At 31.8% G+C, this 26,986-nt stretch overlaps 8 protein-coding genes across 8 annotated transcripts; 5 read left to right on the top strand and 3 right to left on the bottom strand.

The window, feature by feature from the left end:
* Nucleotides 1–469: 469 nt before the first annotated feature.
* On the bottom strand, nucleotides 470–2,096 carry BX663DRAFT_500893 (programmed cell death protein 2). The gene is made up of 4 exons (XM_051526395.1): nucleotides 1,915–2,096; nucleotides 1,769–1,852; nucleotides 1,587–1,687; nucleotides 470–1,524 (listed from the first exon to the last, which is right to left on the bottom strand). The coding sequence occupies exons 1-4, from the start codon at nucleotides 2,083–2,085 to the stop codon at nucleotides 657–659; spliced, it is 1,224 nt and encodes a 407-aa protein (XP_051385766.1). The 5' UTR covers nucleotides 2,086–2,096; the 3' UTR covers nucleotides 470–656.
* A 982-nt stretch (nucleotides 2,097–3,078) lies between these two features.
* Nucleotides 3,079–4,904, top strand: BX663DRAFT_500890 (uncharacterized protein). Its single transcript, XM_051526394.1, has 6 exons — nucleotides 3,079–3,223; nucleotides 3,294–3,438; nucleotides 3,501–3,879; nucleotides 3,981–4,352; nucleotides 4,418–4,585; nucleotides 4,656–4,904. The coding sequence occupies exons 1-6, from the start codon at nucleotides 3,109–3,111 to the stop codon at nucleotides 4,743–4,745; spliced, it is 1,269 nt and encodes a 422-aa protein (XP_051385765.1). The 5' UTR covers nucleotides 3,079–3,108; the 3' UTR covers nucleotides 4,746–4,904.
* Nucleotides 4,741–6,087, bottom strand: BX663DRAFT_541183 (kinase phosphorylation protein-domain-containing protein). The gene is made up of 5 exons (XM_051530770.1): nucleotides 6,004–6,087; nucleotides 5,909–5,931; nucleotides 5,745–5,832; nucleotides 5,553–5,667; nucleotides 4,741–5,499 (listed from the first exon to the last, which is right to left on the bottom strand). The coding sequence occupies exons 1-5, from the start codon at nucleotides 6,023–6,025 to the stop codon at nucleotides 4,812–4,814; spliced, it is 936 nt and encodes a 311-aa protein (XP_051385764.1). The 5' UTR covers nucleotides 6,026–6,087; the 3' UTR covers nucleotides 4,741–4,811.
* Nucleotides 6,088–6,172: 85 nt separating this feature from the next.
* Nucleotides 6,173–7,755, bottom strand: BX663DRAFT_500885 (thiamine diphosphate-binding protein). The gene is made up of 6 exons (XM_051526393.1): nucleotides 7,674–7,755; nucleotides 7,483–7,615; nucleotides 7,327–7,404; nucleotides 7,054–7,256; nucleotides 6,834–6,989; nucleotides 6,173–6,762 (listed from the first exon to the last, which is right to left on the bottom strand). The coding sequence occupies exons 1-6, from the start codon at nucleotides 7,719–7,721 to the stop codon at nucleotides 6,214–6,216; spliced, it is 1,167 nt and encodes a 388-aa protein (XP_051385763.1). The 5' UTR covers nucleotides 7,722–7,755; the 3' UTR covers nucleotides 6,173–6,213.
* Nucleotides 7,756–9,003: 1,248 nt separating this feature from the next.
* BX663DRAFT_500876 (uncharacterized protein) lies at nucleotides 9,004–14,817 on the top strand. Its single transcript, XM_051526392.1, has 9 exons — nucleotides 9,004–10,095; nucleotides 10,192–10,807; nucleotides 10,916–11,083; nucleotides 11,160–11,926; nucleotides 12,023–12,370; nucleotides 12,502–13,544; nucleotides 13,621–13,746; nucleotides 13,825–14,092; nucleotides 14,174–14,817. Exons 1-9 carry the CDS (start codon nucleotides 9,033–9,035, stop codon nucleotides 14,749–14,751), a joined length of 4,977 nt encoding a protein of 1,658 aa, XP_051385762.1. The 5' UTR covers nucleotides 9,004–9,032; the 3' UTR covers nucleotides 14,752–14,817.
* A 2,050-nt stretch (nucleotides 14,818–16,867) lies between these two features.
* On the top strand, nucleotides 16,868–18,824 carry BX663DRAFT_429518 (uncharacterized protein; the record flags this gene model as incomplete). Its single annotated transcript, XM_051522738.1, has 2 exons — nucleotides 16,868–18,595; nucleotides 18,654–18,824. 2 exons carry the CDS (start codon nucleotides 16,868–16,870, stop codon nucleotides 18,822–18,824), a joined length of 1,899 nt encoding a protein of 632 aa, XP_051385761.1.
* A 2,152-nt stretch (nucleotides 18,825–20,976) lies between these two features.
* Nucleotides 20,977–23,098, top strand: BX663DRAFT_468531 (uncharacterized protein; the record flags this gene model as incomplete). The annotated part of the gene is made up of 6 exons (XM_051524093.1): nucleotides 20,977–21,437; nucleotides 21,493–21,538; nucleotides 21,607–21,643; nucleotides 21,705–21,795; nucleotides 21,844–22,366; nucleotides 22,426–23,098. Exons 1-6 carry the CDS (start codon nucleotides 21,332–21,334, stop codon nucleotides 23,096–23,098), a joined length of 1,476 nt encoding a protein of 491 aa, XP_051385760.1. The 5' UTR covers nucleotides 20,977–21,331.
* A 3,245-nt stretch (nucleotides 23,099–26,343) lies between these two features.
* BX663DRAFT_500855 (uncharacterized protein) lies at nucleotides 26,344–26,917 on the top strand. Its single transcript, XM_051526391.1, has 2 exons — nucleotides 26,344–26,508; nucleotides 26,590–26,917. The coding sequence occupies exons 1-2, from the start codon at nucleotides 26,388–26,390 to the stop codon at nucleotides 26,847–26,849; spliced, it is 381 nt and encodes a 126-aa protein (XP_051385759.1). The 5' UTR covers nucleotides 26,344–26,387; the 3' UTR covers nucleotides 26,850–26,917.
* Nucleotides 26,918–26,986: the final 69 nt, after the last annotated feature.

Below are 26,986 nucleotides of genomic sequence, written 5' to 3'. Positions count from 1 at the left end.
CGCATAAATAACTGAGTTTGAAGCAAGGTAATAATCTCTTGTTTTAACCAAGTTATTTGCATATTAATCCTTATTCATGATTCAATAAACATGTGATATTATTTCCTATCCTTTGTATGAGAGATATTTTCATTTTTCTTCGTTTCATATATTTCAGTATAAACTTGTAAGTATACATGTATATACTCGATAGAAAAAAAGCCGAAGAAAGCCTAGGATGTTTATAAACTGCTTTTCAAGTGAAAAAAAAAAAAAAAAAAAAAGCTGTCTTCAATAAATAAAAAAAAAAAAAACAGTTCTAGATATTAACATTACATTTATTATTTAAGCCTCAGTTATCAACTTATACCCCCACAACAGAGCAATTATTGAATCTAATACTAGGGAGTCCGACTTAATAATACAACAGAATAATTAGCTTGTCCTTAGTTTTAGTATGTTACTCTGTTAACTTTTATTACAAAAATCTCGTGTTTGTAAACCATTCATAATATCTCAAAATTGTGTAAAATATTAAATTTCAATGAATGGATACATACATCCATTATTATTATTATTATTCTTTTCTTTGTTTTACTTGTAGTATCTCCAATATATAATTATTATTTAAATATGTACTATAGTTCTTACTACACAAGTAGAGACGTGTAAGAGTATTATTTATTCAATTTTCGACGTAATAATTTTGCATCTTTTGGTCCAACTTGCATACCATCTTGGGAAAAGTCTTGCTTCCAGAGCACTTCCTCAGCATAGACACCATTTCCAAGAGTACAATTCTCTTTACAACTATAAATAAATAATGATCCCCAATCCAAGGAGTCTACAGCAACATGATTCACTCCAATGTAATTCAATAAAGTCGATAGAATTTGAAATTCAAAGGTACGAGGGCCCTTGCAACGTTCACAGTTCGGTATCGATTCTGGTTTATAGTTCTCTTGTACCCATAATGGTTCGCGTGGAGGCATATCATATTCAACACGATCATATCGGATGACTTGATCAGGGTTTTGCTGAATTTTTAATTGAAAGCTTAAAAAGACATCATCTACCGGTACCTCTGTCTCTTCCTCTGCCTCGTCACCAGCAAGGACAAGGGCCTTTGAATCGGATCGCTCTTCAGGATTATTTTCCTTAAAGAATGCCGCTTGTTCTTCCTCTTCCTCTTCATCCTTATCTTTACCTTCTGGTTCACTCACAATCTCCTTTTCTATAAAAATACGTGCAGCACGTAATTGATCCACAGTAGCTTGCTCTTCTTTTGTTAGTGTTGGTTTGTTGCAAAATTCCTTATGTCGACACATATTCCAATCCTGCATTTGATGTTCACGAGAACAGTAGGCTGCTTTCCCGCACTTGCCACAAAATTTGGATCCGCCAATACCACAAATCACGCATTCTGTAGGTGCTTTGAAAGTTTTAGGTGTAAAATGGTGTATATCATCATCTTCATTATCTGATTCTACAGGTTGTGGATAATAAGGATTATCACGTGGTAATTGAGATCTAAAAACTCGAAAACTACATAACAAATATAAATATACATGTATACATATAACGATGAAACGTTTTCTTATCTTTACCTTTTAGTCCAATCTTGTTTTACACAACTACCCTTTTTACAGCAAAATACATAAACAGTTCTATGAAAAGCATCATCAGGATGATCTTCAGGTGTATACATCTAGTTTAAAAGAAAGAAAAAAAAAGAAACTGAATTTGTAAACAAAAAAATAAATAAATGAATTGCATGAGTTGTTCATACTTGTAATAATAGAGGCATAGGTTGTTCACAGTTTCCACAAGTGACATGTTCTGCTGACAGAATATATTCAGGATTTAACCATGCCTAATAATAAAGAATGTTTAAAAAAAAAGCAATAGACAAGTTTATGAACTCTTTATATTTACAGGTTTTCCACCTGTTTTACTAGGAAAAGTATCGGCTGTCAATGGCGTTTCCGGATCTTCAATATAGCCAAGTTGGCATGCATATTTATCATAAGTAGTGGTTTGACTTAATTCTTTTGGATCGAGCTCAGACACATCACTGTCAGTGTCATTTAATGTTTTACTATTCATTTTTTTTTTTTCTATACTTGATCAGCAATTAATAATAATAATTATAATAATAATGAAAAAGAAAAACGGAAAGAAAATCTTATGAATTTTTCTTGTATGCAATTTTTTTTTTCTTTCGGTGGCTTAAGTTGAAAATATGTACATAATATGACGGATTTTAATGCAGAGTATGAAGAGTACATCTAATTAGATACTACGTTGAACTTCTCACTCTATAAAGCATGTCTTCTAATTTTAAATGAATTGTAATATTTAAAGAGATGTATTTTAAAATATAAAGGAATAATTTATTTTGTTGCAAACAGAGACAGAAATAAAAAAGAATGGGACAAAAAGCTTTTTTTGTTTTATCCTAACATAAGCTATAATACGCAAATCGATAGCTTTGGTTATCAGTACAATACAATCAAAAAAAAAAAAAAAAAAAAAAAAAAAAGTTTATATACCCTTCTTATTTAAGTTCAATATCTATAGTACTCTCAGCGCATGTGCTGTTGATATCATTATTTCTCTTCTTTTAAAATTAAGCTTAACCTTAGCCTTTAGAATTGTTGTAATTTTGAAGCAGTACTCAGTTTCAGAATGATAAGACAATTGAAAGACTTTGTCATACGGTTTATTGAAATTGGTATGGAGAAGTTTTTCTTTCTTTATATACAAAAAGACTTTCATTAGTTGTGTTTATATATCCTTGTGAAGAACTCTCTGCACAACTAAATCTATTCATTTCCTTTAACACTCATAGTTTTATAAGGGTGGCTAGTGCTCGTTTCTATTTGTAGGTCTTTCCTTTAAACGGCTTAACTAACAAGACAGTATTTATTTTCATATTAGATAATCAGATACCCTCTACCTACCTACCGCCACTACCGATCCACTTTTATTATCAAAAGAGGCTAAAATTAATTTAAAAAAAAAGTATTAATTTAACACTGGAACTAGCAAAATACAAAAGTATAATTTCATGTTCTAACTGCTATTTTCTCCTTTTATATATATAAATATATTTATACATATATAAATATGCTCGAAGTTAATACATATAATTTTGATTACAATTCTAACAATGAAATACAATTAGTAAAACAATTCAAATCATTTCAACGACAATATTTAGTAGTCTATTTAACAGTTATGGGTATAGAAAATAATAATAATAACAAAAAAAAAAGGACTGATATACTAAAAAGTTTAAACGCGTTATAAAGGCTCTGACTGGCTTCAGGGACCTTATCTTTATAAACTTTACGACTCTTATGGTCTCAAATTAACACAAATTGCAATGCTCTTTTTAACTGGATTCATTAGTAGTGCATTTGCAGGGACTGTAGTTGGTGGTTTAGCAGACACATGGTAGAATTCACTTTATTATTGCTCTTCATCTCAGTTATATTAACATTATTATTTTTATAAAGGGGACGTAAACGTGTTTGTCTAGTATTTTGTTGGACAATGCTAGTATCACTCACAATACGGTTAATTAACATATATCCTATTTTATGTATCTCGCACGCGTTATCTGGACTTTCTACTGCTTTATTATATAGTGTATTTGAGTCATGGTATGTTTCAGAACATACCTCTAGAGGATTCCCTGCTGATTGGCGAGCACGTACTTTTGGTTTGGGTACATTATTAAATAGTATCGTTGCTATTTTAGCGGGTATTACAGCCAATGTATTAGTAGAATTATGGGGGTTTAGAGCACCTTATATTGGTTCGATGATTTTAATCTCTTTAGTAGCTACTATGGTAATGACGACTTGGACAGAAAACTATGGAAGTAATCAAACTGTAAAGTATATTGTATTATTATTTATGATTACAGTCTATTAATATACATCTACATATATACATGTGTATATGTATATATATATTTTTTTTTAAAAAAAAAGGATATCAAATTAGTAGATACATTAAGCGTAGGAATAGCAACTCTTTTAAAGAATAGAAACATTATAATTATTGGTATTGCTCAAACACTCTTTGAATGTGCCATGTATATTTTTGTATTATTGTATACACCTGCTTTAGAAAACGCAATTTCAAACACGATGGAATTGTCTATAGGTGTTCCTTTGGGATATCTATTTTCAACAATGATGTTAGCTGTTATGGCAGGTTCTCTTACTTTTCAAGTCATTGAAATACAAGCAATAAGAAGGACTCGATTTTGGTTAAAATTTAATGAAGCCAAATTATTATCATTGAGTCTAGGATTAGCTTTCTGCTCATTTATGCTGATGGCATATCATGGAAATACTCCAGTAATTTTTTTTTTTTTTTCATTGAGTTATGTATTATGAACTAACGTCTTTTATTATTATTTTAGGTAACATTATTGTTAACAGCTTATCATATCTTTGAGTTTACAACTGGTTTGTATTATCCCTCAGTTTCATCTTTAAAAGCTAATGTTATCCCTGAAGAAACAAGAGCAGCTGTTATGGCATTATTAAGAATCCCAATGAATCTTGCTGTAGGTGTTCTTATGTGGCATGTAAGTTGAATAGATCTATATAAAAAAAAACAACAAGTATTCAAGTGCCTTATATGTCATGTATAAATAGGTTGATGATATGTCTAGTGAAATGCTATTTTCAATTTGTGGTGTTATGACATGTGTTGGCTGTCTTCTTCTTGTTACTTTTTACCGTTAATTATACCATGATATTTACAAACATTTTATTTTATTTTATTTTTTTATATGAAACAACGACTATATTTTATTGTCTTTTTGAAAGTTGTACACGTTTACTATAAGGAGATAATGAACGCTGTGGGGATAAAGAATGACGGCTTTTACTTTTCCTAATTTCATCATCACGGTTAATGGATGATTCACGATGATAATGTCTACTTGTTCTTTCATTAGATCTACGTCGTTTACGGTAATAATCATCGTCTTCATCTCGTCCTCGACTGCTCCTTTTATGACTATTATACTGAGAGCTTGATCTATCACTTCTATTTTCATCACGTCGACCTCTTTTATGTTCATCATGATGATGACGATGGTGATGTTTTGAAGATCGTTTTCTTTCTCTTTCCACACTCTCATCATCGTTATGACGACTATGTTTCTTTTTCTTATCACTTTTATGGTGTTTATGACGAGATTTAGATTTCTTGGGGTTATTACTATGCTCATCATCTGTATTGTGATCATCCTTTGATTGTGTAGAAATAGGATAAGAATGGCTATCCATATTCATAATTTCAACAGGTCTACCATCACTTGGCATATGTTGTTGAGTAGGGAAACGATTTAATAATTTACCATATCCTAAACCCTTTTCTACTGTATCTGCCTGACTTATTTCATCAATGGCATCATCATCGTCCTTACTCAAAGCATGTTTTAAATCTTCTTCTGTAACATTGCTTTCTAATTTCTTTTTCTTTTTTACACCACTACATATATAAAAAGTAAGTATATTTAAATATAGGTAAAAATTAAAATTTACAGTGCAATTGCCATAGCTTCAGCCTCAGCTTCTTTAATTCTTGCTAATTCTTCAGCATCTGCTTTAGCTTTATTTTCATCTTTACTTTCTTTGGCATACCAAGTAAGATCCTTTCCTAATGTTTTATGATTAGAGAAAAAAGAAGAAGAAAAAATTATGCGTAAAAATAAAATAATGAAAATGTTAATCTACCTTTTTGCCAACGACCTACAGGGGCCATTAAAGAATGACCAAGATAATTTTCTCGATGTTTATCCTCTTTTACTGCTTCCCAGCTAAACTATTAATTTTAAAGGGGTTATTTTAATTGTAAATATATTAAATTTATTTGTTGTGTATCTGGGTATGCTGTTTACCTGATCTCTACCTCCACGTACACCTATATAATAGACAAATAAGATAGTTAGCTTCCAGCACCAATATATACATCTATAAAATAGAAAAGCATTACCTCCTCTTGTTGGATGAAACATGTTAATTAATGTAAAAGAAGAATAATAAAAATACTGAAAAAAAAAAGGAAAAGAAAAAAAAACGGACTTTTAATTATGTTTAAGTGTTTTTTTATAAAAATCAATGTCATATTTGTTCTTTCTTTTTTTTTTAAAAAAAAAAAATATGTGTATATAATCTTTAATTCTGATTAAATAATGAAGACAATCTAATAGTTTACAGCCGTTTTAATAGCATCAAAGCACCTAATCATACTAGGTACATATAATTTTTCAAAGACTAATGGAAATGGAGTATCCCAGCCACAAACACGTTGAATAGGTGCTTCTAAATTCAAAAAGCAATGCTCCATCACAGTAGTAGCAATTTCAGCAGCCACACCAGCATTCTTAGGAGCCTCATGGGCAATAACTAATCTACCTGTCTTTTTCACAGATTGGACAACAGTTTCAACATCCCAAGGCATGATGGTTCGTAAATCAATCAACTCACAACTTAAACCAGGCATTTTCTTTTCGGCCAGTTGTATAGCATTTTCCAAAACATAGATTTGTGAGCCATAACCTAAAACAGTGACATCATTTCCCTTTTTTAGTACTTCCGCCTTTCCTAATGGTAATTCATAATCTGCAACAGGTACTTCTTCCACTGCTGCTCTATAAAGAATTTTTGGTTCAAAGAAAATAATTGGATTTCTATCACGAATTGAAGCCAACAATAGACCCTTTGCTTGAATAGGGCTTCTAGGAGTCACTATCTATTGTGTAACTCAATGTCAATTCATCGTGAGAAAAAAAGACATTTCTGTGAGAAAAAAAAAACAAATACCTTTAAACCAGGACAATGTGTAAAGAAAGCCTCGGGACTTTGTGAATGATAATGGCCACCATGTCCAACAGCTGAAGAAGGGGAACGAATAGTTAAACCACCTACATTAAATTGATTACCAGATCTATATCTAAACTTGGCGGCTTCATTGACAATCTAAGAAAAGAAAAGAAAATAAATAAATAAACAAACATAAGAGTATATAAATGTCTATATTTACTTGGTCAAATGCAGGAAAGATATAGTCAGCAAATTGAATTTCTGCAATTGCAGTATGTCCTACTGAGGCCATACCTACAGCAAAACCTGCAATACCTTGTTCTGTTAATGGTGTATTAAATACTCGGTCACGACCAAACTGTTCAGCTAAACCTGATGTAGCTCTAAATACACCACCAAATGAAACATCTTCACCAAATACAACTGAATACAATGTAATATAAGTAAATCAATAATAATAAAAAAAAGGCATTTACTTTTTGTTTGGTTCTACCTGCTTTTTCATCTGTAGTCAAAGCCAAGAGCATAGCATCATTTACAGCCTGAAATAAATTCATTTTCCTTGTTTCGCCTAGATCAGTTTTATAAGGGAAAAATCAGTTTATATAGACTAAAACAGGAAGAAAAAAAAAAGATAAATTATACAAACTATTAATGGCACTCATATGAGCTAACTCAGGGGAACGAAACGAATCTTCAGGTTTCCTTTTAAGAAGTTGAGAATAAGCAACACCTTGTTGAATCCCATCATTCACTTGTTGTGTTGTTGCATAACTTCGTCGCTGCAGAAAAATGTCAATAACAAAAAAAAAAAATAACCATGAATGGAATAAAACTTACCAAAACTGGTGTAATGACTTTAGCCGTTTTATTTAATGAAGACAGCATATCTATTATTTGTTTGATTTAGTGTATAAAAAAAAAGAAATGAAAGTTAAAAAAATAAAATAAAATAAAATAAAATAAATAAAATTATTATATTTACGAAAAAAATAAAGCGTGGGAAGAAGTTCTTCATTTTTGTTGCACGCATTTATTGCTATAAAAAAAAAATTTCTTATTCACAAAAGACAGTAGTGTGTTTGTTAATAAAGGATTTAGATCTGATAATATACGTTATTTCTTTATTTTCAGAAAGTACTGAGATTGTCTTTTTATGAAAACAAGCTTTATTTAAAGGGCCTTATCATATCTGTTTTGAGTAGCAAAAAGATAAAGAAGAAAGAGAATGTAAAGGTCAAATCTGTATAATTTATTAAGAAAAAAAATGTATTTATATGGGGGAAAATGAAGAGGGTTATTTATACAAGTGTTTATATGTTTTCACCAGGTAAATGATATTTTAGTATCTTGATAACAAACAAAGACTGGAAAATTAAAGATTGTTTGTCTCCGAATAATTTTGCATTTATCCCTGAACTGTCGCTATTGCTACTAAATTTATTATTTCTAGAGTAAGCGACACGTCATAATGAATATGATTTCAGCTATAATTAACGATACCAATTATTCATATGCTCCCATCTTATGAGATATCATTTGTAAATGATTATGTAATTGAATATAACAGTTATAATCCTATAGAATCCCTGTTATTACATAATACAATGTATGTAATTATTATTATTAGTATCAATGCTTGGATACTCTGACAATAACCTATTATTAAAACTGAATGAATATATCATGTTGTGAAATACGACATATTAGTTTTACTATAGAAACAACCCTTTTACTTTATGTGATGAATGATAGTTTATTTCTATTAGCTTGTCGTTTCATAGATTCTATTACAATCATAATAATATCAAATCAAAACCGAAAAGATGTTAGATTGTTTAAACTACGAATCATATGAAAGAATTATTGTTGCATAGTCGCCTATTTCCTTGAAGTAAATTAAAAACTAGACTCTACTCCTCAAAGAAGACTTTATGTATATGTACGCATTTTATTATCATTTTAATGCCTTCTTCCATTTGGAATAAAATGACAAGCAAATTTTATCATTTATTATTTTCATTTGGCGCGGAGAATTTATTTCAAGAAAACGCGCACAAAATCATTTTATTCTATTTTATTTATTTATTTTTATTTTTATTTTTATTTTTTTTTTTTATTTTTTTTTTTTTTTTTTTTTTTTTTTATTTTTTTTTTTTTTTTTTTTTGCCTTTCATTTTTGCAGGAAAAGAAAAAAAAATGAGTCAGTTATTTTCTGCTTCAATAGGGTCAGCAATAGGATTGACAAGTGTAGCTTGTTTAAGTTCAATTGCAATATCTATCCAACGTAGATTTTATCACGATACATCATCAACTCAGTTTGGAAAAGACCCTTCACCTTTAAAATATGATCATGTTCGAGACTATACAGTGCCATTCTCTGATGAAAATCGTTTAATTAGAATCCTTTTTAATACACTTGTGATGACAATAATGAGTTTTTATGATCTTTACAACTCTGTTAGTCAGTTTTCTCAAAATAAAGTTGATTCTGATACAGCCACTTTGAATATTATATCAAAATCATTAGTATGTATCTCATGGATGTATGCACTCACCCTTACTGTCATTTCTCGAAGGTATAAGCTTCCTAATAAATGGGGCTTTATTCTTAATATTCATTTATTTGTATATTATACGACATCACTTATAGTATCACTTTACTCTCTATGGGAGGTCTTTATTTTACGTCACGAAAGTCATCTATCACTCGCAGAGGGTTTACCTTTGATACTTGCAACCCTCTTTTCTTTCGATCTCTTTTATACTACTGGTTCCGCTGAACAAGGCCCTCCCTTTTTAGATGTACATGGTGATAATGAAGAGAAAGAAGGTGAACCAGCGCCGGTTGTTGGAGTTACGGTAGCTTCTATTTTTAGCTTTTTATACTTCAATTGGGGGACACCAGTTGTGATGAGCGTCTATCGAAACGCAAAGGAGATTCATTTACCTAGTTTGCCTCCTGATTATCGTGGCTATAATCTATTTTATCTATTTGGTGAAGAACGAGGTCGTTCCTTGGTTTATCGTCTTATTCATGCCAATTTATTAGCTATTCTATTTCAATCAATCACAACCGCCATCTCTGCTAGTCTTTACTATGCTCCAGCTTTCTTTTTAAATAAATTACTCGAACTTATTCAAGCAATTGATGCTGGAAGACCCATTGATTTTTATTTTGTTAAAGGTCTCCTTATTGTATCTGGATTATCTTTATCATTGATGATTTTAAGTATAGTTGTTGGACAAGTCTATTACTGGAGTAAGTAATAAATATTTATTAGAAAAAAAAAACTAGCTTTGATGACTAAAACCCCCATTTCTCTTTTAAATAATATATCGTTATTTATTATGATAGGTTCATCATCATTGCGTATTCGAGTGAAGGCTATGTTAAATATTGAACTTTATCGTAAAACACTTCGTCGAGTATGTTCAGCAGATATCAATCGAGAAATGAAAGATGACGAAAAAGGGAAAGGGAAAGGAAAAGAGAATAATGATAAAAAGGCTATACATTCAACAGCTACAACTACAAATACAGATGATAATAATCAAAGCAACTCAGTGGGTACCATTGTCAACTTGATGAGTACTGATTCGCAACGTATATCTGATTTTACTACTTCCTGGTTTGTCATTATTGAAGCACCTATTGAATTGATTGTTGGGATATCATTTCTTTATTCATTGCTTGGATCCTCATGTTTGTTGGGTTTATGCGTCATGATTATCACGCTTCCTTTGAATCATTACAACTCCATTATGTTGGCAAGGACTCAAGAAAAATTAATGGAAGCTCGTGATAAGCGTGTATCTTTAATGAACGAAGTACTGCAAGGCATTCGTCAAATTAAATTTTTTGCTTGGGAAACAAATTGGGAAAAACACATACTGGAAGCTAGAGATGTTGAAATTAAGCACTTGAAAACAACATTCGTTAGTGAAGTTTTATTCAACTTTTTATGGCAAGGGTTAGTGGGGAGGATGGTTTATTATAGAATTGCTAACACACATCCTAATTTTTTAATCCTTTTTTTTTTATTTATTCATTTTATATATAATATTTTTTTTTTCTTTAGAACACCTTTGCTAGTAACGATTGTTTCATTCTTTACGTTTACTAAACTTCAAGGGCAAGTGTTAACAGCTCCGATTGCATTTACAGCCATTACAGTTTTCACAGAACTCAGATCTGCTTTAAATAGTTTACCTGAAACATTTGTTGACATCTTACAAGCCCTTATTAGGTAAGTAAAAAAAAAAAAAAAAATCTTGAGATTAAAAACTTAAATATTATTATTATTTTTTTTTCTTTTTGCCTAGTGTAAGACGTATTGAATCTTATTTAAATGAGGATGAAGTATCTCCACCTACAACCAATTTAGATCCTAACTGTCGAGTTCATATTGGATTCAGAAATGCAACAGTTGCTTGGTCAGAGTTACCAAATTCACTATCGGACGATGAGTCTACTACAACAGGGACCTCAGCGAATAATAACTTGTTATCTCAACCATCCTTAAATTCAACTACTACATCATCAACTACCAACATGATGAATAGCTTAGAAGAACCGGATACGATATTCATGCTTCATGATTTGAACTGTCATTTCCCGAATGGTCAATTAAGTATCATCTCTGGCGCAACTGGCTCCGGTAAAACATTAATGATGCTCAGTTTATTAGGAGAGACGACTCTGATTAAAGGTGAAAGCTTTTGTCCGCGTGCCCCTATAGCAGAGGACCTTGACTCTAAGTTAGATCAAGTTCCACGCAATATCACTAGAAAGGACTGGATTTTAGATCATGCTGTTGCTTATGTTTCACAAACAGCATGGTTACAAAACGCCACCATTCGTGAAAATATTTTATTTGGATTACCTTATATGGAAAAGCGTTATAAGGAAACATTATATGCGTGTGCCTTGCATAAGGATTTAGAAATTTTAGAAGATGGTGATGCAACTGAAATTGGTGAAAAAGGAATTACTCTTTCAGGGGGTCAAAGAGCTAGAGTAGCTCTTGCAAGAGCTGTATATTCGAGAGCAAAAAACGTTTTAATGGATGATATCCTTAGTGCTGTAGATGGTAAAAAAAAAAAAAAAAAAAAAAAAAAAAAGAGAGAGAGAGAGAGAGAGAAAGATAAAAAAGAATGCATAGAAAACTCATATATCTATTGAATAGCTCATACTGCTCGGCATCTTCATGATAAATGTCTTGTTGGACCATTAATGGTGGGTCGTACTCGAATTCTAATTACACATCATGTTGGCTTATGTATATCAGAGGCATCCTATATTGTTCATCTTGAAAACGGTCGGATTCATCTTTGTGGATCACCTGAAGAATTAGAGGCTGAAGGAGTATTAAATTTAATTCTGGATGATGTGGTTGCTCCCGCAGAAGACGAACAAAAAGAGACAATAGAGAAGGAGATTGAAATGATTGATCCAGATGTGACCATTCATACGGTAATGGCTGATTCGAAAAAGGCGGACCATTCTTCACCTCGAGTATTAGTTAAAGAAGAGAGTAAGTATTATATATAAATGCCTATATATATATATATATATATATATATATTACTGCAAAGAGTTATTCAATTAACACTATATACTCATATATTTATCATTATTATTACTGTTATTATTATTATTTCATAGCAAGAGCCATTGGTCGTGTTAAAACAAGGATGTATAAGACTTATTTAAAGGCATTAGGTGGTCCTCTTTTTTGGGTTATTGTATGTGGGGTTATTCTTGGCTCTCGTAGTTTAGATGTTGCAGAAAGTTGGTGGATTAAGAAATGGGTACATTCTAATGAATCTAATATGACAGCTTCAAATGCTTCATTTTTTAAAAGAGTTCAATATACATTCATGGGACAGCAATTATCTACTATCACAGGTTCTACTTTAATAGATAATGAAGGCGGATCCTTAGAATTTATACCTACTGGCAACAAAAATTTTGGTTTATTTTCTACAAGTATCACAGAAAACTCTGATCAGCTCAACATGTATTTAACGATATATATAATCATCACTACCACTAATATTATTGTTGGTGCTTCTCGTTTTGCTGTATTATATTATGGCTCACTAAAAGCAAGTAAAAACTTGTATCAAGATCTTTTAAAGCGTATCTTACATGCCCCTATGCGATACTTTGACACAACACCTATTGGTCGTATTCTTAATCGATTTTCAAAGGATTTTGAATTTATTGATTCAGGTGTTCCAAATGATTTGATGTATTTCTTAATTCAATGGATTATCATGATTTCAGCTGTCTTGACTGTTTGTTTCGTTCTACCTGCCTTTATAATACCTATGGCCGTTGTTACGTTCCTTAATATAATGGTTGGAAAGCGATTCACGGCCGCCTCGAGGGAATTAAGACGTATGGATTCTGTCACTCGATCTCCATTATTTACTCACTTTGGTGAGACATTAGTTGGTGCTGCTACGATTCGTGCTTATGGTGTCACTAGACAATTCATGAATGAGTTTTTAAGAAGAGTAGACACTAATTCTAGACCATTTTATTATGTATGGATAGCAAATCGTTGGGTTGGAGTTCGTTTCTCCTTTTTGGGCGCTGCAGTTAACTTTTGTACTGGTGTCTTTATCTTGCTTAGTCTAAATTATATGGATGCTTCGCTTGCAGGTTTTTGTTTGAGTTTTGTATTGACTTATACTTCACAGGTAGGTTATATTTATTAATTTTTTCAGACTATTGTATTTAGGCTTTTTCTTTTTTTTTTTTTTTCCTTTTTTTTAGATGACAATGGCTATTAAGAGATATACTCGATTAGAAATGAGTTTTAATGCTGTTGAAAGAATAGTAGAATTAATGGAAATTGAGCAAGAACCTCCAGCTATAACTAACTTAAGACCACCAACGGAGGTATGTATATATATATTTATATATATATATGTATTGTTCGATTGGTTGATAATTGAATATTAATTACATGTAAAACAGTGGCCACTTGAGGGTAAAATCGAAGTCAAAGATCTTGAAGTGCGTTATGCTCCAGACTTAGACCCAGTTTTAAAGGGCTTGACATTTTCAATAAAAGCCAAAGAAAAGATTGGTGTTGTTGGAAGAACTGGCAGTGGAAAATCCACTTTAGCTCTCTCATTCTTTAGATTTGTTGAGCCTTCGGCTGGAACTATTTTTATCGATGGCATTGATATATGTCAAATTGGTACTAAAGATCTTCGAAGTAATTTGACAATCATTCCACAAGGTAAATAAATAAAATAAGAAATAATAATAATAATAATAATAAAAAGGGCTATCATGTTTTCTCAAAAATATCTTTTAATAGATCCTATATTATTCTCTGGAAGTTTAAGATCCAATTTAGATCCTTTTGATGAATTTGATGACGATGATATTTTAGCAGCATTGAGAAGAGTAGAGTTAATTCCTTCTGAGGACGATGTTGATGTTCCTGAAGCAAGTGATCAACACAGCCATGAAGAATTAAATGCGAATATTTTTACAGATCTCGAAACACCTGTCAGTGAAGGTGGTTTAAATTTTTCACAAGGTCAAAGACAACTTATTTGTCTTGCTCGTGCATTGTTAAAACGAAACCGTATTGTATTTATGGATGAAGCCACAGCCAGTGTTGATTTCGAAACCGATGAAGCTATACAAAAGACGATTGCATCTGAGTTTGCTGATTGTACCATCCTATGTATCGCTCATAGATTACGAACTATTATGGAATATGATAAGATCTTAGTACTCGATCAGGGAGAAATCATAGAATTTGCAAACCCCTTAGAATTATTAAATATACCTGACTCTATATTCAATAAGATGTGTGAAAATTCAGGCGAATATGAAACACTTGTTGCATTAGCTAAACGAAAACATCAACTTGTTGATGTATTATAGTAAATAAATACACTTGCTATCATGTTTTGTAGATTTCAATAAAAAATAATACTCTTCGTACAATTCTATATCTGTTATTATAGAGATTTTTTTTTTTGAGTTAATGCTTTAGCCAATTATAATAAGGTTAGTATTTACGAATAATAGCATTTACATCATAGTTTCAAATATGGTTCTTTTTTTTTTATTTTTCTATTCATAAACACGCTGACTGAAAGTTTGAATGCAAATGCTTAATAGTTAGGCTATATGAAAATATACAGTTTAAATCTTGTCTTAAAAATATGATAATTTACATGAAGTATTATTTCTATTATTAGACACATAGTAGCATAATGCTTTTAGTTGAAATAGGACGATTATCAATATTTTACTTAATGTTCAATAAATAAATATTACCTAGTTACATATTAGCTATATACATATATTTATAAGTATAAAAGGATCTATTCGTGGAAGTATAATAACATTTGTAGTAGACTTACTTTAGTATTTATGAAAATAATAAATAACATTACTTTGCATATCCATTAAAAAGTATATGTCTTCTAAACAAATAAGACGGCTAAAAAAAAAAAAAAAAAAAAAAAAAAAAAAAAAAAAAAAAAAGGCACAAAAATATTTAATAACATGTGTTCACTTTTTTTTACATCATAAAATAAGGTAGATCAGCAGAAAACAGGTATAATATATAATTGTAAGCTGGGTTATTATTACTCTTGACAGATTTTATCGAAATCTTTTTTTTTTCCGGTATTAATGCATATCATTTTCTCTCTTCTATTTTAAACTTTCTACTACTACAATCGACAGTCAGTATTAATTCGTAACAATAAGATAAATAAGTTTGTATATATGTTTTCCTTCAATTAGTGTATCACTAACTACCATGTTGATGAGTGACCTTCTAAAATAAAACATTGCTGATCGATATAAATTATGTTTTCAGTACAACAATTATGTTACCTTACTATTATATAATATTGCCTATTACAAATACATATTTAAGATTCAAGATACTCTTCTTTTCTTTTTATTAGGTCTTTTAACGCATTGATTTATTTTATCAAATTATGGTTATAAAAATTTGATGGAAAAGAAATTAAGATACCAAAGTTATACAGGAAAATTAAAAATAATGGCGTCATTATCTTTGGTGCGCACGGTCATTTATGTAATATTATATAACAAAAGTTTCTTTTTAATTTTTTTTTTAATTTTTTTTAATTTTTTTTTTTAATTTTTTTGCAAATTACCTTATATTTGTTTTGTTGACTGACTATAAAAATTACCAAATAAGGATAAAAAAAAACTTGTTCGCAAATGGAAAAACAAAATACTTAATTTTTTTAGCCAATGATCATTCAATAATACTCATAAAAGTAGAACTATAAACAAGTTCAAAGGAAAATGTCAACAAGAACTTGTAAAAGAAAGAAACAAAAGAAGTAGGACAAAACATAAATATTCGGAAAACCTCATTCCGTAATGGATTTCACGAGAATTAACCGTGTGTTCCCACATGATTTGCTTTGTTAAAAAATATTTTCTTACACTAAAAGACGACTTGAAAAGCTTCATTCTTCACGAGGCATATAGCCATGCGTAATGAATAAATCAAAATAAACACAAGAAGATTGTTTTATTTTATTTTTTTTGTTATTAAAATTATAAAACAAAAAGATTATTTTTTTTTATTCTCCTTTCTTCTTCTTTTTTATTCTTTCACTTTTTTTTTTAAATTTTTTATTTATATAAATATATCCTTTAAAACAATCCCTCTCCTTTAATGACTTCAACTCCATTATCATATTTTATGTTTGCTTCACGGCGTATGTTTACAAAGTTCAATCGAAAATATTTTTCATATCAACAAAAAAATAAAAGCGATAATCAAAATGAAAATCAAAACAGCAGTAACAATCATCGTAGCAAATTATCTGCTTCTCCAAAATTTTTTACAAAAGTTTCATTTTCATCTTCATCTATTTGTAAATCCAATTCTTTTACTATTCATCATAAACAACGTGATTCTGTTATATCTCTAACAACTAGTATAAACTCTTTACAACAACAACATCAATCTACTCTTATCACTTCTTCACCTCAATATACTATGGATGAACTCCTTCAAACAGCAGAGGAACATTTATATGGACGTAATGATAAAACAAAAGATCAAAGCCTTGCTGTTCTTTATCTTCAAGAAGCTGCCAACAAAGGTAATCACTCAGGTGCACAAGCTGTCCTTGGATTTTGTTACGAGTTCGGTCTTGGAATTCCTATCGATTTTAAATTAGCAGAGCGTTATTACATCATGTCTGTCAAGTCAGCTTTAACAGCAAACAGTGCAAAATTTAGTCAGGAAGCCATTGATCAATTAGATTTAAGTGATGCTACTCTTTTAGGTATCACACGATTAGCCTTCTTGAGAAAGTATGGTCGTCCCGGCGTTCAAATTAATCGTGTTGAAGCAGAATATTGGGAAACAAAAGTAAATGCGAGAGGACCCAAGGCTATTGAATGGATTCGACGTGCTGCTGAAATAGATCATTGTTCAGCTAGTCAATATTGTTTGGGTGTTTGTTATCATGATGGTATTGCTGTTTCAAAGGATGAACAGTTGGCATTTAAATGGTATAAACTTAGTGCAGAGCAAGGTAATTGTCGTGGTCAAGGTATCCTTGGTTATTGTTATGGTGAAGGCTTTGGTGTTGAGAAATCTGAAAAGGCAGCCTTGGAATGGTATCATCGTGCTGCTATTCAAGGTGAAACTGTGGCCATTTATAATATTGGTTATTGTTTTGAAGATGGTATTGGTGTTCCTAAGAATCCTATCGAAGCCGTTAAATGGTATCTGCTAGCTGCTGAGAAAGGAAATGCATTCGCTCAGAATTCATTAGGTTATTGTTATGAAGATGGTATTGGTGTTGCTCAAAATAAACAAATTGCTGCCGTATGGTATCGTCGATCTGCAGAGCAAGGTTATCCTTGGGCTCAATGTAATTTGGGTTATTGCTATCAAAATGGTATTGGAGTTGAGAAGGATGCTGCAGAGGGAGCTTATTGGTATGGGCAAGCTGCACGTCAAGGACATGGTCGCGCTCAACATAATCTTGGTTTCTGTTATCAAAATGGTATCGGCGTGGTTAAGAATTTAAAATTGGCTGTTGCTTGGTATAAAAAATCTGCTCAACAAGGTAATGTGTTTGCCTTCCATTCTTTAGGCTACTGCTATCAAAATGGATTAGGTGTTGAAGTTAATTTACGTGAATCCGTATATTGGTACCTGCGTAGCGCTGAGCATAACCATGCCCCCGCACAACTTTCCTTGGGCTTTTGTTATAGAAATGGTATGGGTGTAGAAAAAAATGAAGAAGAAGCTGTTAAATGGTTTAGACTATCTGCTATACAAGGAAATCCATTAGCACAAAACACACTTGGCTTTTGTTATGAAGAAGGTTTAGGTGTTAAAAAGGACCCAAAATTTGCAGTTCATTGGTATATGAAGGCAGCTAAACAGGGTAATCCATGGGCTCAATGTAACCTCGGATACTGCTATGCGAGTGGTATTGGTGTCGCAGAGAATCCAACAAAAGCGATTTATTGGTATCGTAGAGCAGCTCAACAAAATCATGCTCGTGCACAAGATAAACTTGGTGTCCACCTTCAAGCTGGTATTGGGTGTCGACAAAATCTTGAAAAGGCAGTGGTCTATTTTAAACTCGCTGCTCAACAAGGTCAAATTACTGCACAATATCATTTAGGTCTCTGCTATGAAAAAGGTTTAGGTACACCCGTTAATTTACGAGAAGCTATGGCATGGTACGAACGAGCGGCTACAGTAAGTATTCATTATTGTTAATATGTATCTTTTTATTTATATTCGTTATCTATTGTAGGCTGGCTGTAGAAACTCATATCATCGTCTTCGTCAACTTTTATTGCGTTACTGCCTTGAAAATGCTTCTGCCGCTGAAATTGTCCAAAGAGTTGGTAATATAAACGATTGCTGGTCAACTAATTCGAACTCTTTGGGTTGGGTTTCTGGTTTTGCTGCACCTGCAGCTTAGAAACAAAACAAAACAAAAAATTGTAATTTACATCTGTACACATTTATTATGACTGTATTCGTCTTTATAACCAAGTTAATAGAAATAAACCGTTATTTATTAAAAAAGTTATTCAAATAAAGCTAGTATATTGTACTTCATAGCACAATATTCATTCTACATTCAATTTTAATAATAGTCCTTATTAGAGTATTCGAGCACTAATGATAATTATATACATTAATAATGTTGAATATTGTTATGTAATAAGATCTCATAGGATGATAATAATAGTATTTCATAAATAATTAGTGTTGTTATAGCTAATATCTTCACTACAAATCAATATTGACGCGTCACTTACTCCAGAAATAATAATTTCTTATATTTCTAATAACAGCAGCAAATCAGGATAAAAATATATCCTATTATATGCATAATTATTCGGAGACAATATTTTATGTAAAACGCTTTATTCTAATAATATTTGCTTATCTAAATCACATTTCTATTCTTCCCACTCACCTTACAAAAACATATAAATAGCTCTCGATATTTTCCACATTAATTTTTCTTTGTACAATTTCTGTATTTTTTTTTTCTTTCAATAAATATACAAAGTTTTCACAGACTTGTCTTTTTTGTTTCCATATTCTTTTTCTCATCTTTTTGCATCAAAACAATATTACAAAAAAATATCCAGAAGTATTTATAATCTAACATACGATTAAGAATTATTTTATTTATAACAAAAATTTTTATAACAAAAATTTAAACAACCCATGTGAGCACATAATACTGGTGTATTGGATTGCCCGGGTCAGTTCAAAAAAGGATAAAAGTGTACTAAAAAAACCTTTTGATAGGCAAAAGGGTAAAAAAGAAAGAGAAGGGAAGAGGAAAAGTAAGATATATCAATAAATACTAGATTCAGAGTTACGTAACCAGTTTACAAGTTTTGTACCAGGGGGGACAGTTTCTGGAGGAAGTTTGTCATGATGAAGATAGTCAAGTTCAAAAAGTATACGGCACATAGCAGGCCAACGAATCGTCCAGGCGGGAAAGACAGATGTGTTGAAAGCTGATGAGATTGGTGGCATGCGTTTTTGTTTATTTGGCAGCTTATTCAAGAGAAAGGACAAAGGGTCGGGTTCGGTCAAAGGCATTTGTAATCGTCGATGCATATGTAGACACCATATAGCATAAGATCTTGTGAACAAGGCATTAGGGTGATAGATGCACGGTTTAGGGGCACTGCCAGGTAACCAACCTAGACGCCAGCGGACTATTCGGCTGCGTTCTACATTTGACATAGGTAACCAGAGGTTAGGATCGATATCTAGGATAGGATGGCAGACAGACAAGAGAACAGCATTGTTACTATTTCGTCGATCACCAAGATTATCTTTTAGGTATGCTTTACAGATACCAGCAAAAGCACGAGGATCATAAATATTATCGTCAAAAGAAGCAGTATACCGTTGCCAGATAGGTGTTTTCGAAAGCTTATACCATTGAGAATGGCTTGAAGAGGGACGTATATGTGGTAAAAACTTGGAAACAAGAATATCGTCCGGAGAGTAGATAGACCGAAGTAAGAATTTAGCTTGCAGGAGGTGAATACGTTCCTTCATTGTGGGCAGGTTGACCAAGTGCAACATAACTTTAATTGAGCACCGAGTACTACCGCCAAAAATTTTTCGGATACATTGTGTTTGACATGCTTCTAATTTTGTGATTTGAGTAGCAGAGACCGAGTTAATAACGAGGCTATATTCAAGCTGAGCACGTACTATTTGAGTGTAAAAACGGACAGAGAGAAGCCGATCAAATCCTTTGTGATTCACACCGAGGGATGTCATTTGATTCATAGTTTAAAGCGCCTTATTAATATTATTCTGTGCTAATTCAGCTGTGTTCAAGAGACCACCAGGGCTAATAGAGATACCCAAGTAGGAAAAGGATGTCTGACGAGGTAGTGTAGTGCCATACAGAGAATAAGAACGGTTATCAGAACTAGGAGCCAGTATAGCGCATTTCAGTGGATTCCAGCGATAACCTAAGCGTTGACTATGCTCCTCACATTTCTGCAGCAGGTCCTCAAGGTCAGTAGGGTCAGTTATGAGTACAACATCAGCAGCATATAGGAGACAATTGATGGATCGAGCAAATCGGCAGACATCTGTTGGAGGCACGTCATCAAGCGGTTGACGACGAAGTAGAGAGAGTAACTGGTTAATGTAAATGGAATACAAAAAAGGTGATAGAATGGAACCCTGTAGGACGCCAGTGGTAGGTTATAATCTTACATACAGTGCATCCACCGTCAATTAGACATATTTTTGAAAACGTTGGTCAGAGAAAATTTAGTCAATTATTTGAAGCCCAATCGACCAATTATCCGAAATCCAATTGGACAAAATTTCTATCTGACCAATCAAGAGCATTTTGAAGTATTCCAACTATCTTGGATCATTCAACCTTTTGTGAGATGGAACAATTTTTTTAGAGAGTTTCTTTCAATAAAAATGAAGGAAACTATTGAATATTTTTGTTTACAGTATGAATGTCACGTATGTTTTCTTCAATTTACAGAAATGAGAAGCTTAAGACGACATTATATTGATACTGAAGGTATTGTTTTATCCTTTTTTTTTTCTCATTAACTTGCTTACCATTTATGAATTAGGGCTTTCATATCCAAACTGTACATCCAAATTCTATAATAAGAAATAGTAAGTAATAAATCTTACATATTCTACTACTCTTCTTTAAGTAATTTTGTATTATGTCACATTCCTAGTAAGAAATATATATCGAAGGCGTTTTCCAAAAACAGAGTAAGTATAACGTATATTTAACTTATTTAATTTGTTAGCTAATCTTCTCTTTTATATTTAGAATGATGTGAAATTTGTTAAGGCTTGCTTGAGTTGCACTACCCATTATGAAACTATAGAAGAGCTTGGTTTACATTTAAAGATGCATCATGGTAAATAAATATTAGATCGCTTTATCTGTTATTAAAATATATTTTCAGAACCCGCAAGCCATCCTGAATTTGAGAAAAGTTACTCAAAATTGAATAATGCATACAAGTGGATGCTTTCAACTGGAAAGATAGTAGAAGACGCTTTGTATAATTTTAGTAAAAAGTTACTAGTAGATCATCCATCGAACTCTTTTATCATAGACGTTGATGATCAAACATATTTGAAACATAATATTTTTACTGAAAAAGAGTTAGAGGAGATAAAGAAAGAAAACGTGATAAGCACAACAATACCAATTCCAAGTAAATTACGCGATTATATGAATTCATTCAACTGTACCACTACCGAAAAAATCCGCCAAAGTCTTGTTAAAAGACAACACTGGGAAACTGAATACAATATACGCAAACACCATGATTTTGATTGGTTAAAGTTTGCAGTACATGCATTATTAAGAGAATATGAAAGTGGATCATTAAGCGCTTCAAAGAAAGAACTGTGGTACAATATTCATATCTGGTCGTTTATCGATCGTATTTTTGATGATGTACCTTCACTTGAAGTAGTAAGGCAAGTTATAGAAGCGATTGTTAAACACGTATAGATTTAACCTCTATTTTTCACCATAGAAGTGAAGCCATGAGTATTTCAAGCGCAAACAGAAAAAATGCAAATAGAGTTATTGGATCAGTATCACCAATTGAAAGAAAACAAATTGGGTATAAATGTGACTTTCTCATTAGAGATACTACTTCAGATCATGAAGAGAGTCTAGAGTACGGAGCAGACGAAGTGGGAATTCGTTATGAACAAAAGGGAACCAAATTAATGACAGAAGGATCTGCCAAATTACCTAAGGTTCTAAAAGATATGTTAGATCATTTAATCTTAAAAAATAAAGATTTTATAGGAATGAAAGCATTTGGAATTATTCATTCCGGGTTAACTATGCAACTAATTACTGCTGACCGACCACATCGATATATTACAAGAATATCACGAGGAAAAGAGCTAAGTATTCCTTCTAATGTAGAGAAGTTCGGCGCTAAAGTCCTCCCTGTTATAATTGTAGTAGCCTTTATAATCAAGTTAATAGAAATAAACCATCATTTATTACATAATAAAAAGGTTATTCAAATAAAACTAATATATCGCGTTTCACAGCATAATATTCATTCTACTCTCAGTTTTGATAATAGTCATTGTTTGAGTATTCGAGCATTAAAAATAATTATATATTGTATTTTTCAGCAAATAAGAGAAAATTTCAGAAAAAATAAGAGAAAATTATTGGACAAATAAGAGAAAATTATTGAACAAATAAGAGAAAATTTTAGGTCAATTAAGAGAAAGTCCAAGAAAAATTAAGAGAAAAAAAAAATGGCAATTAGTAGAAAGCACTTTTCTCACTATTATTAACAAAAAATGGATATTGACTTTGATATGAACGAAATTTCTCTACGCGACGATGACATTGAAGCTGTACCTAAAATCATTGTCAGCGTAATGTCAATGATGAGAAAGAAGTGGGAGTACAACATCACTGCATCAGCCATGGAGTTAGATGAAGATGCGACGATGGAGCTGAAGGAAGGGTACGAGGGTGATGAGGCCAGCAATAGCTCGGATAAGGAGGAAAATGAAGCTGATGTACAGGGTAGTGAGAGCGATTTGAAAGAAGAGAAGCCTCTCAGAGATCTGGCCGAAAAAAAAGACGCCGCTAGCAATGCTAGACGTGTGTACACTCAGCAAGATATCAACAAGCTTATTTCCCTGTTAATTGAACAGGTTCCTGTAAAAGATGCAGCTTTAAAAACAGGAATAAATGAGAAATCAGCTTACCGTTTCAAATCGCAATGGCAGAAAACAGGGGAAATACCTCAACAGAAAAAAAGAGGGCGCAAAATGGGAACTGTCTCTGAGCTTACTGAAAAACACACAAAGTTTATTACCGACATTGTTGATGAGTGTTCAACTGCAACTGTAGCTGGAATACACGAGTTGTTGCTCAAAGAATTTCCAAGTCTCTCCGTGAGCCCATCCGCAGTATACAGACATCTTAGAACCAGCTGTGCACTATCTATGAAGAAGTTGGAGAAAATTTCATCTGCTAGAAACTCGGAAGAAACTCTTAAGAAGAGAAAGGAGACCATCCTTCAATGGCTAGCTGATAAAAATATGGACTTTGAGAATAATTGCGTTTTTTTGGATGAAGCAGGGTTCAATTTACACATGACACGCACTCGTGGCTGGTCCAAGATAGGAGAACCTGCTAAAACAACTGTCCCTGCTTCAAAAGGCACCACAATAACCATTCTTGGTGCCATCTCTAGCGCCGGCATTATTGACATCTCTTTGAGAAAGCCAATATTAGTTTCGGGAGCTAAGAAGAGAAGAATAGATGGGAAGGTTGTTACAACGACAGCTAAGGTTGGAACTAGGACTGAGCACTATTTAAATTACTTGAGTAATGTGATGGATGTTCTTGACCGAAATAATATGAAGGGCTTTTACTTGGTAATGGATAATGCTCCCATACATAAGCCAGCTACAGTAAGAAACTTAATAGAAAGCAGAGGCTATAAGTGTGCATATCTTCCGCCGTACTCACCATTCCTAAACCCAATTGAGCTATTCTGGTCGAAGGTGAAGTATGGCGTCAAAAGAAGCCCTTTCGAAACTGGTGAGACACTCACACCCAGAATAATGGATGCCTGCTCCAAAGTAACTAAGAAAGACTGCCAGGGCTGGATTCGCCATTCTCTCAGATTCTTTGAAAAGTGTTTAGCCCTGGAGAAAAACTTATGAGATTTAAGTATAAGTAAATTTTTTGCTAATTGCCATTTTTTTTTCTCTTAATTGACCTAAAATTTTCTCTTATTTGTTCAATAATTTTCTCTTATTTGTCCAATAATTTTCTCTTATTTTTTCTGAAATTTTCTCTTATTTGCTGAAAAATACAATACATTATATTATGTAATAATAATAATTCAATAGGATTATGACTGTTATATTCAATTACAATTATTTATAAGCCATACATATTATATATAGATAGCTATAAAGATGAGTATTGTTATGTAATAATATCTTAGAGGATAATAATAATAGTAGCATATAAATAATTGGTATTGCTATAGCTGACATATTCACTGTGAATTAATATTGACGCGTCGCTTACCCCAGAAATAATAATTTAATATTTTTAGTAACAGCGACAGCTCAAGCAGAAAAGAATAAAAATAGATCTTATTGTAGGCAGAATTATTCGGAGAAAATATGTATGACTAATGCTTTATTATAGCAATATTTGCTTATCCAAATCGTAGTTCTATTAATATCACTTACCTTGCAAAAACATATAAATAACCCTTTACCTTTTACATAATTTTTCCTGGTACAATTTTTGTATTATTCTTCTAAATAAAAACTACACGAAGTTTTCACAGACTTGTCTTTTGTCTTTTTCTCTTTCTTTAACTTTTTGCTTATCAAAACACTCCCTGTTCTTGTTCAAGTTTGGCAACTAAAACAACAAATATTAAGTATAAGAAATATGATTATGTCACCAGTAAATAACGAAAGACAAAATGATAGCCAATGGCTTGATGCTTGCTTAACAAAAGATGATGATTGCATAATTCCAGTAACATCAAATTCCCAAGAATATAAGCACGTATAACATCATCTATAAAAAAAGCCTAAATTGACAGAGTTAACATAATTACCTTAATACTTTAAGTAGAAATTGAAAGATGCCTTTTTTAAATCTAATTTGAAAAAAAAAATATACATATTAGCATAGGTCTCAACAAGATTTTTTTATTATTATCATCATTATTTTTTTTTTTTTTTTTTGACACTATTAAGTTTTTAAAAAAGCACAAATTTCAACCAATAGAGTGAGCCATAGAGTGAGCCATAAAGTGAACCATAGAGTGAGCCATAGAGTGAGCCGTAAAGAAAATTATTCCATCTTATAAAAAATTAAATGATCCGAAGATAGTTGGAATACTTCAAAGGGCTGACCAAATAAAACTCTAAAAGTGACTAAATTTTCTCTGACCAATGTTTTCAAAAATGTGTCTAATTGACGGTGGATGCACTGTATTATATACAGGTTGGACACTCCGATGGCCAGCCGTCTGCCACACTCTATTTGAACTCGATTATCTCCATCATCATCAACTTACTCTTGAAACTCCCCCTTCTTCGTACCCAGCTGTTAACTTGGATATGTAGTTCCTTAACTGGTATATGCTGATATATTTTCTTTTTCATCTTCCCTTCTTTTCCTTTTTTACCCTTTTGACTGTCAAAAGGTTTAGCAACCTTCCCTCTTTCTAGATCTGACCCAGGCAATACAATACGTGCTCATTTTAGGTCATTAAAAAAATTATAAATAAAATTATTCTTTAATCGTATATATACAGATTTAAAAAAAAATTCCTTAATGCACTAATTCAGATTATACAATAAATATTACATAATAAATAAAGCTGAAATAAAAAAAAAAAAAAAAAAAAAAAAAAAAAAAAAAAAAAAGAGTCAGGGTAGCCTATTGTACGTTTATTTATTTATTTTATAAGAAATGGCTTTATTTGCTCCCCTAATCATTAGCATCCCTATTGGATATTTTACATGGACAAAGGTTTTTGATATAGTTGATAATGGTGTTTATCAAATTACTCAATCTAATGCATTCGATGAAGGTACCTAAATGACATTTGAACAATGTAACTGATTGTAAAGAGGCATTGCATGTTTAGATTATTTATCGTAATACATTATAGTTAAACAACAATTGAAAAAACCACCTATTTCATTCGCAGCGGCTACTATAGGCACAGTGACATCTATTGGAGTTTTAGGCAAATTGGCTTTTACAGCAAACACAAGACATAGACTTTTTTTCGCTAAAGCTCCAGCTAATAGTAATATTCGCATAGAAACATTAAAGTTAGGTATTGAGCTCTTAATTCGATCTAGTATTGTGTTCTATGGTAGTGCTATTGGAGGAGCAGTAACGGGAAGGATTATATCTAAATCATAATCTCTTAATCACTTACAAAAGATTTGTAATAATTAACATTAAGCGTTAAGTTTATAATTAAAAAAAAAAAAAAAAAAAAAAAAAAAAAAAGAAAAAAAGATTATTTTGTTCACAATAAATTTTTTTGTTATTGCAAG

Source organism: Cokeromyces recurvatus, assembly GCF_025118155.1.
Source record: "Cokeromyces recurvatus strain NRRL 2243 chromosome Unknown BX663scaffold_5, whole genome shotgun sequence".
In the NCBI taxonomy this organism is placed as follows: Eukaryota; Fungi; Mucoromycota; class Mucoromycetes; order Mucorales; family Mucoraceae; genus Cokeromyces; species Cokeromyces recurvatus.
Note: the sequence above shows the minus strand (reverse complement) of the source record. Positions and strands in the feature narration are given on the sequence as shown.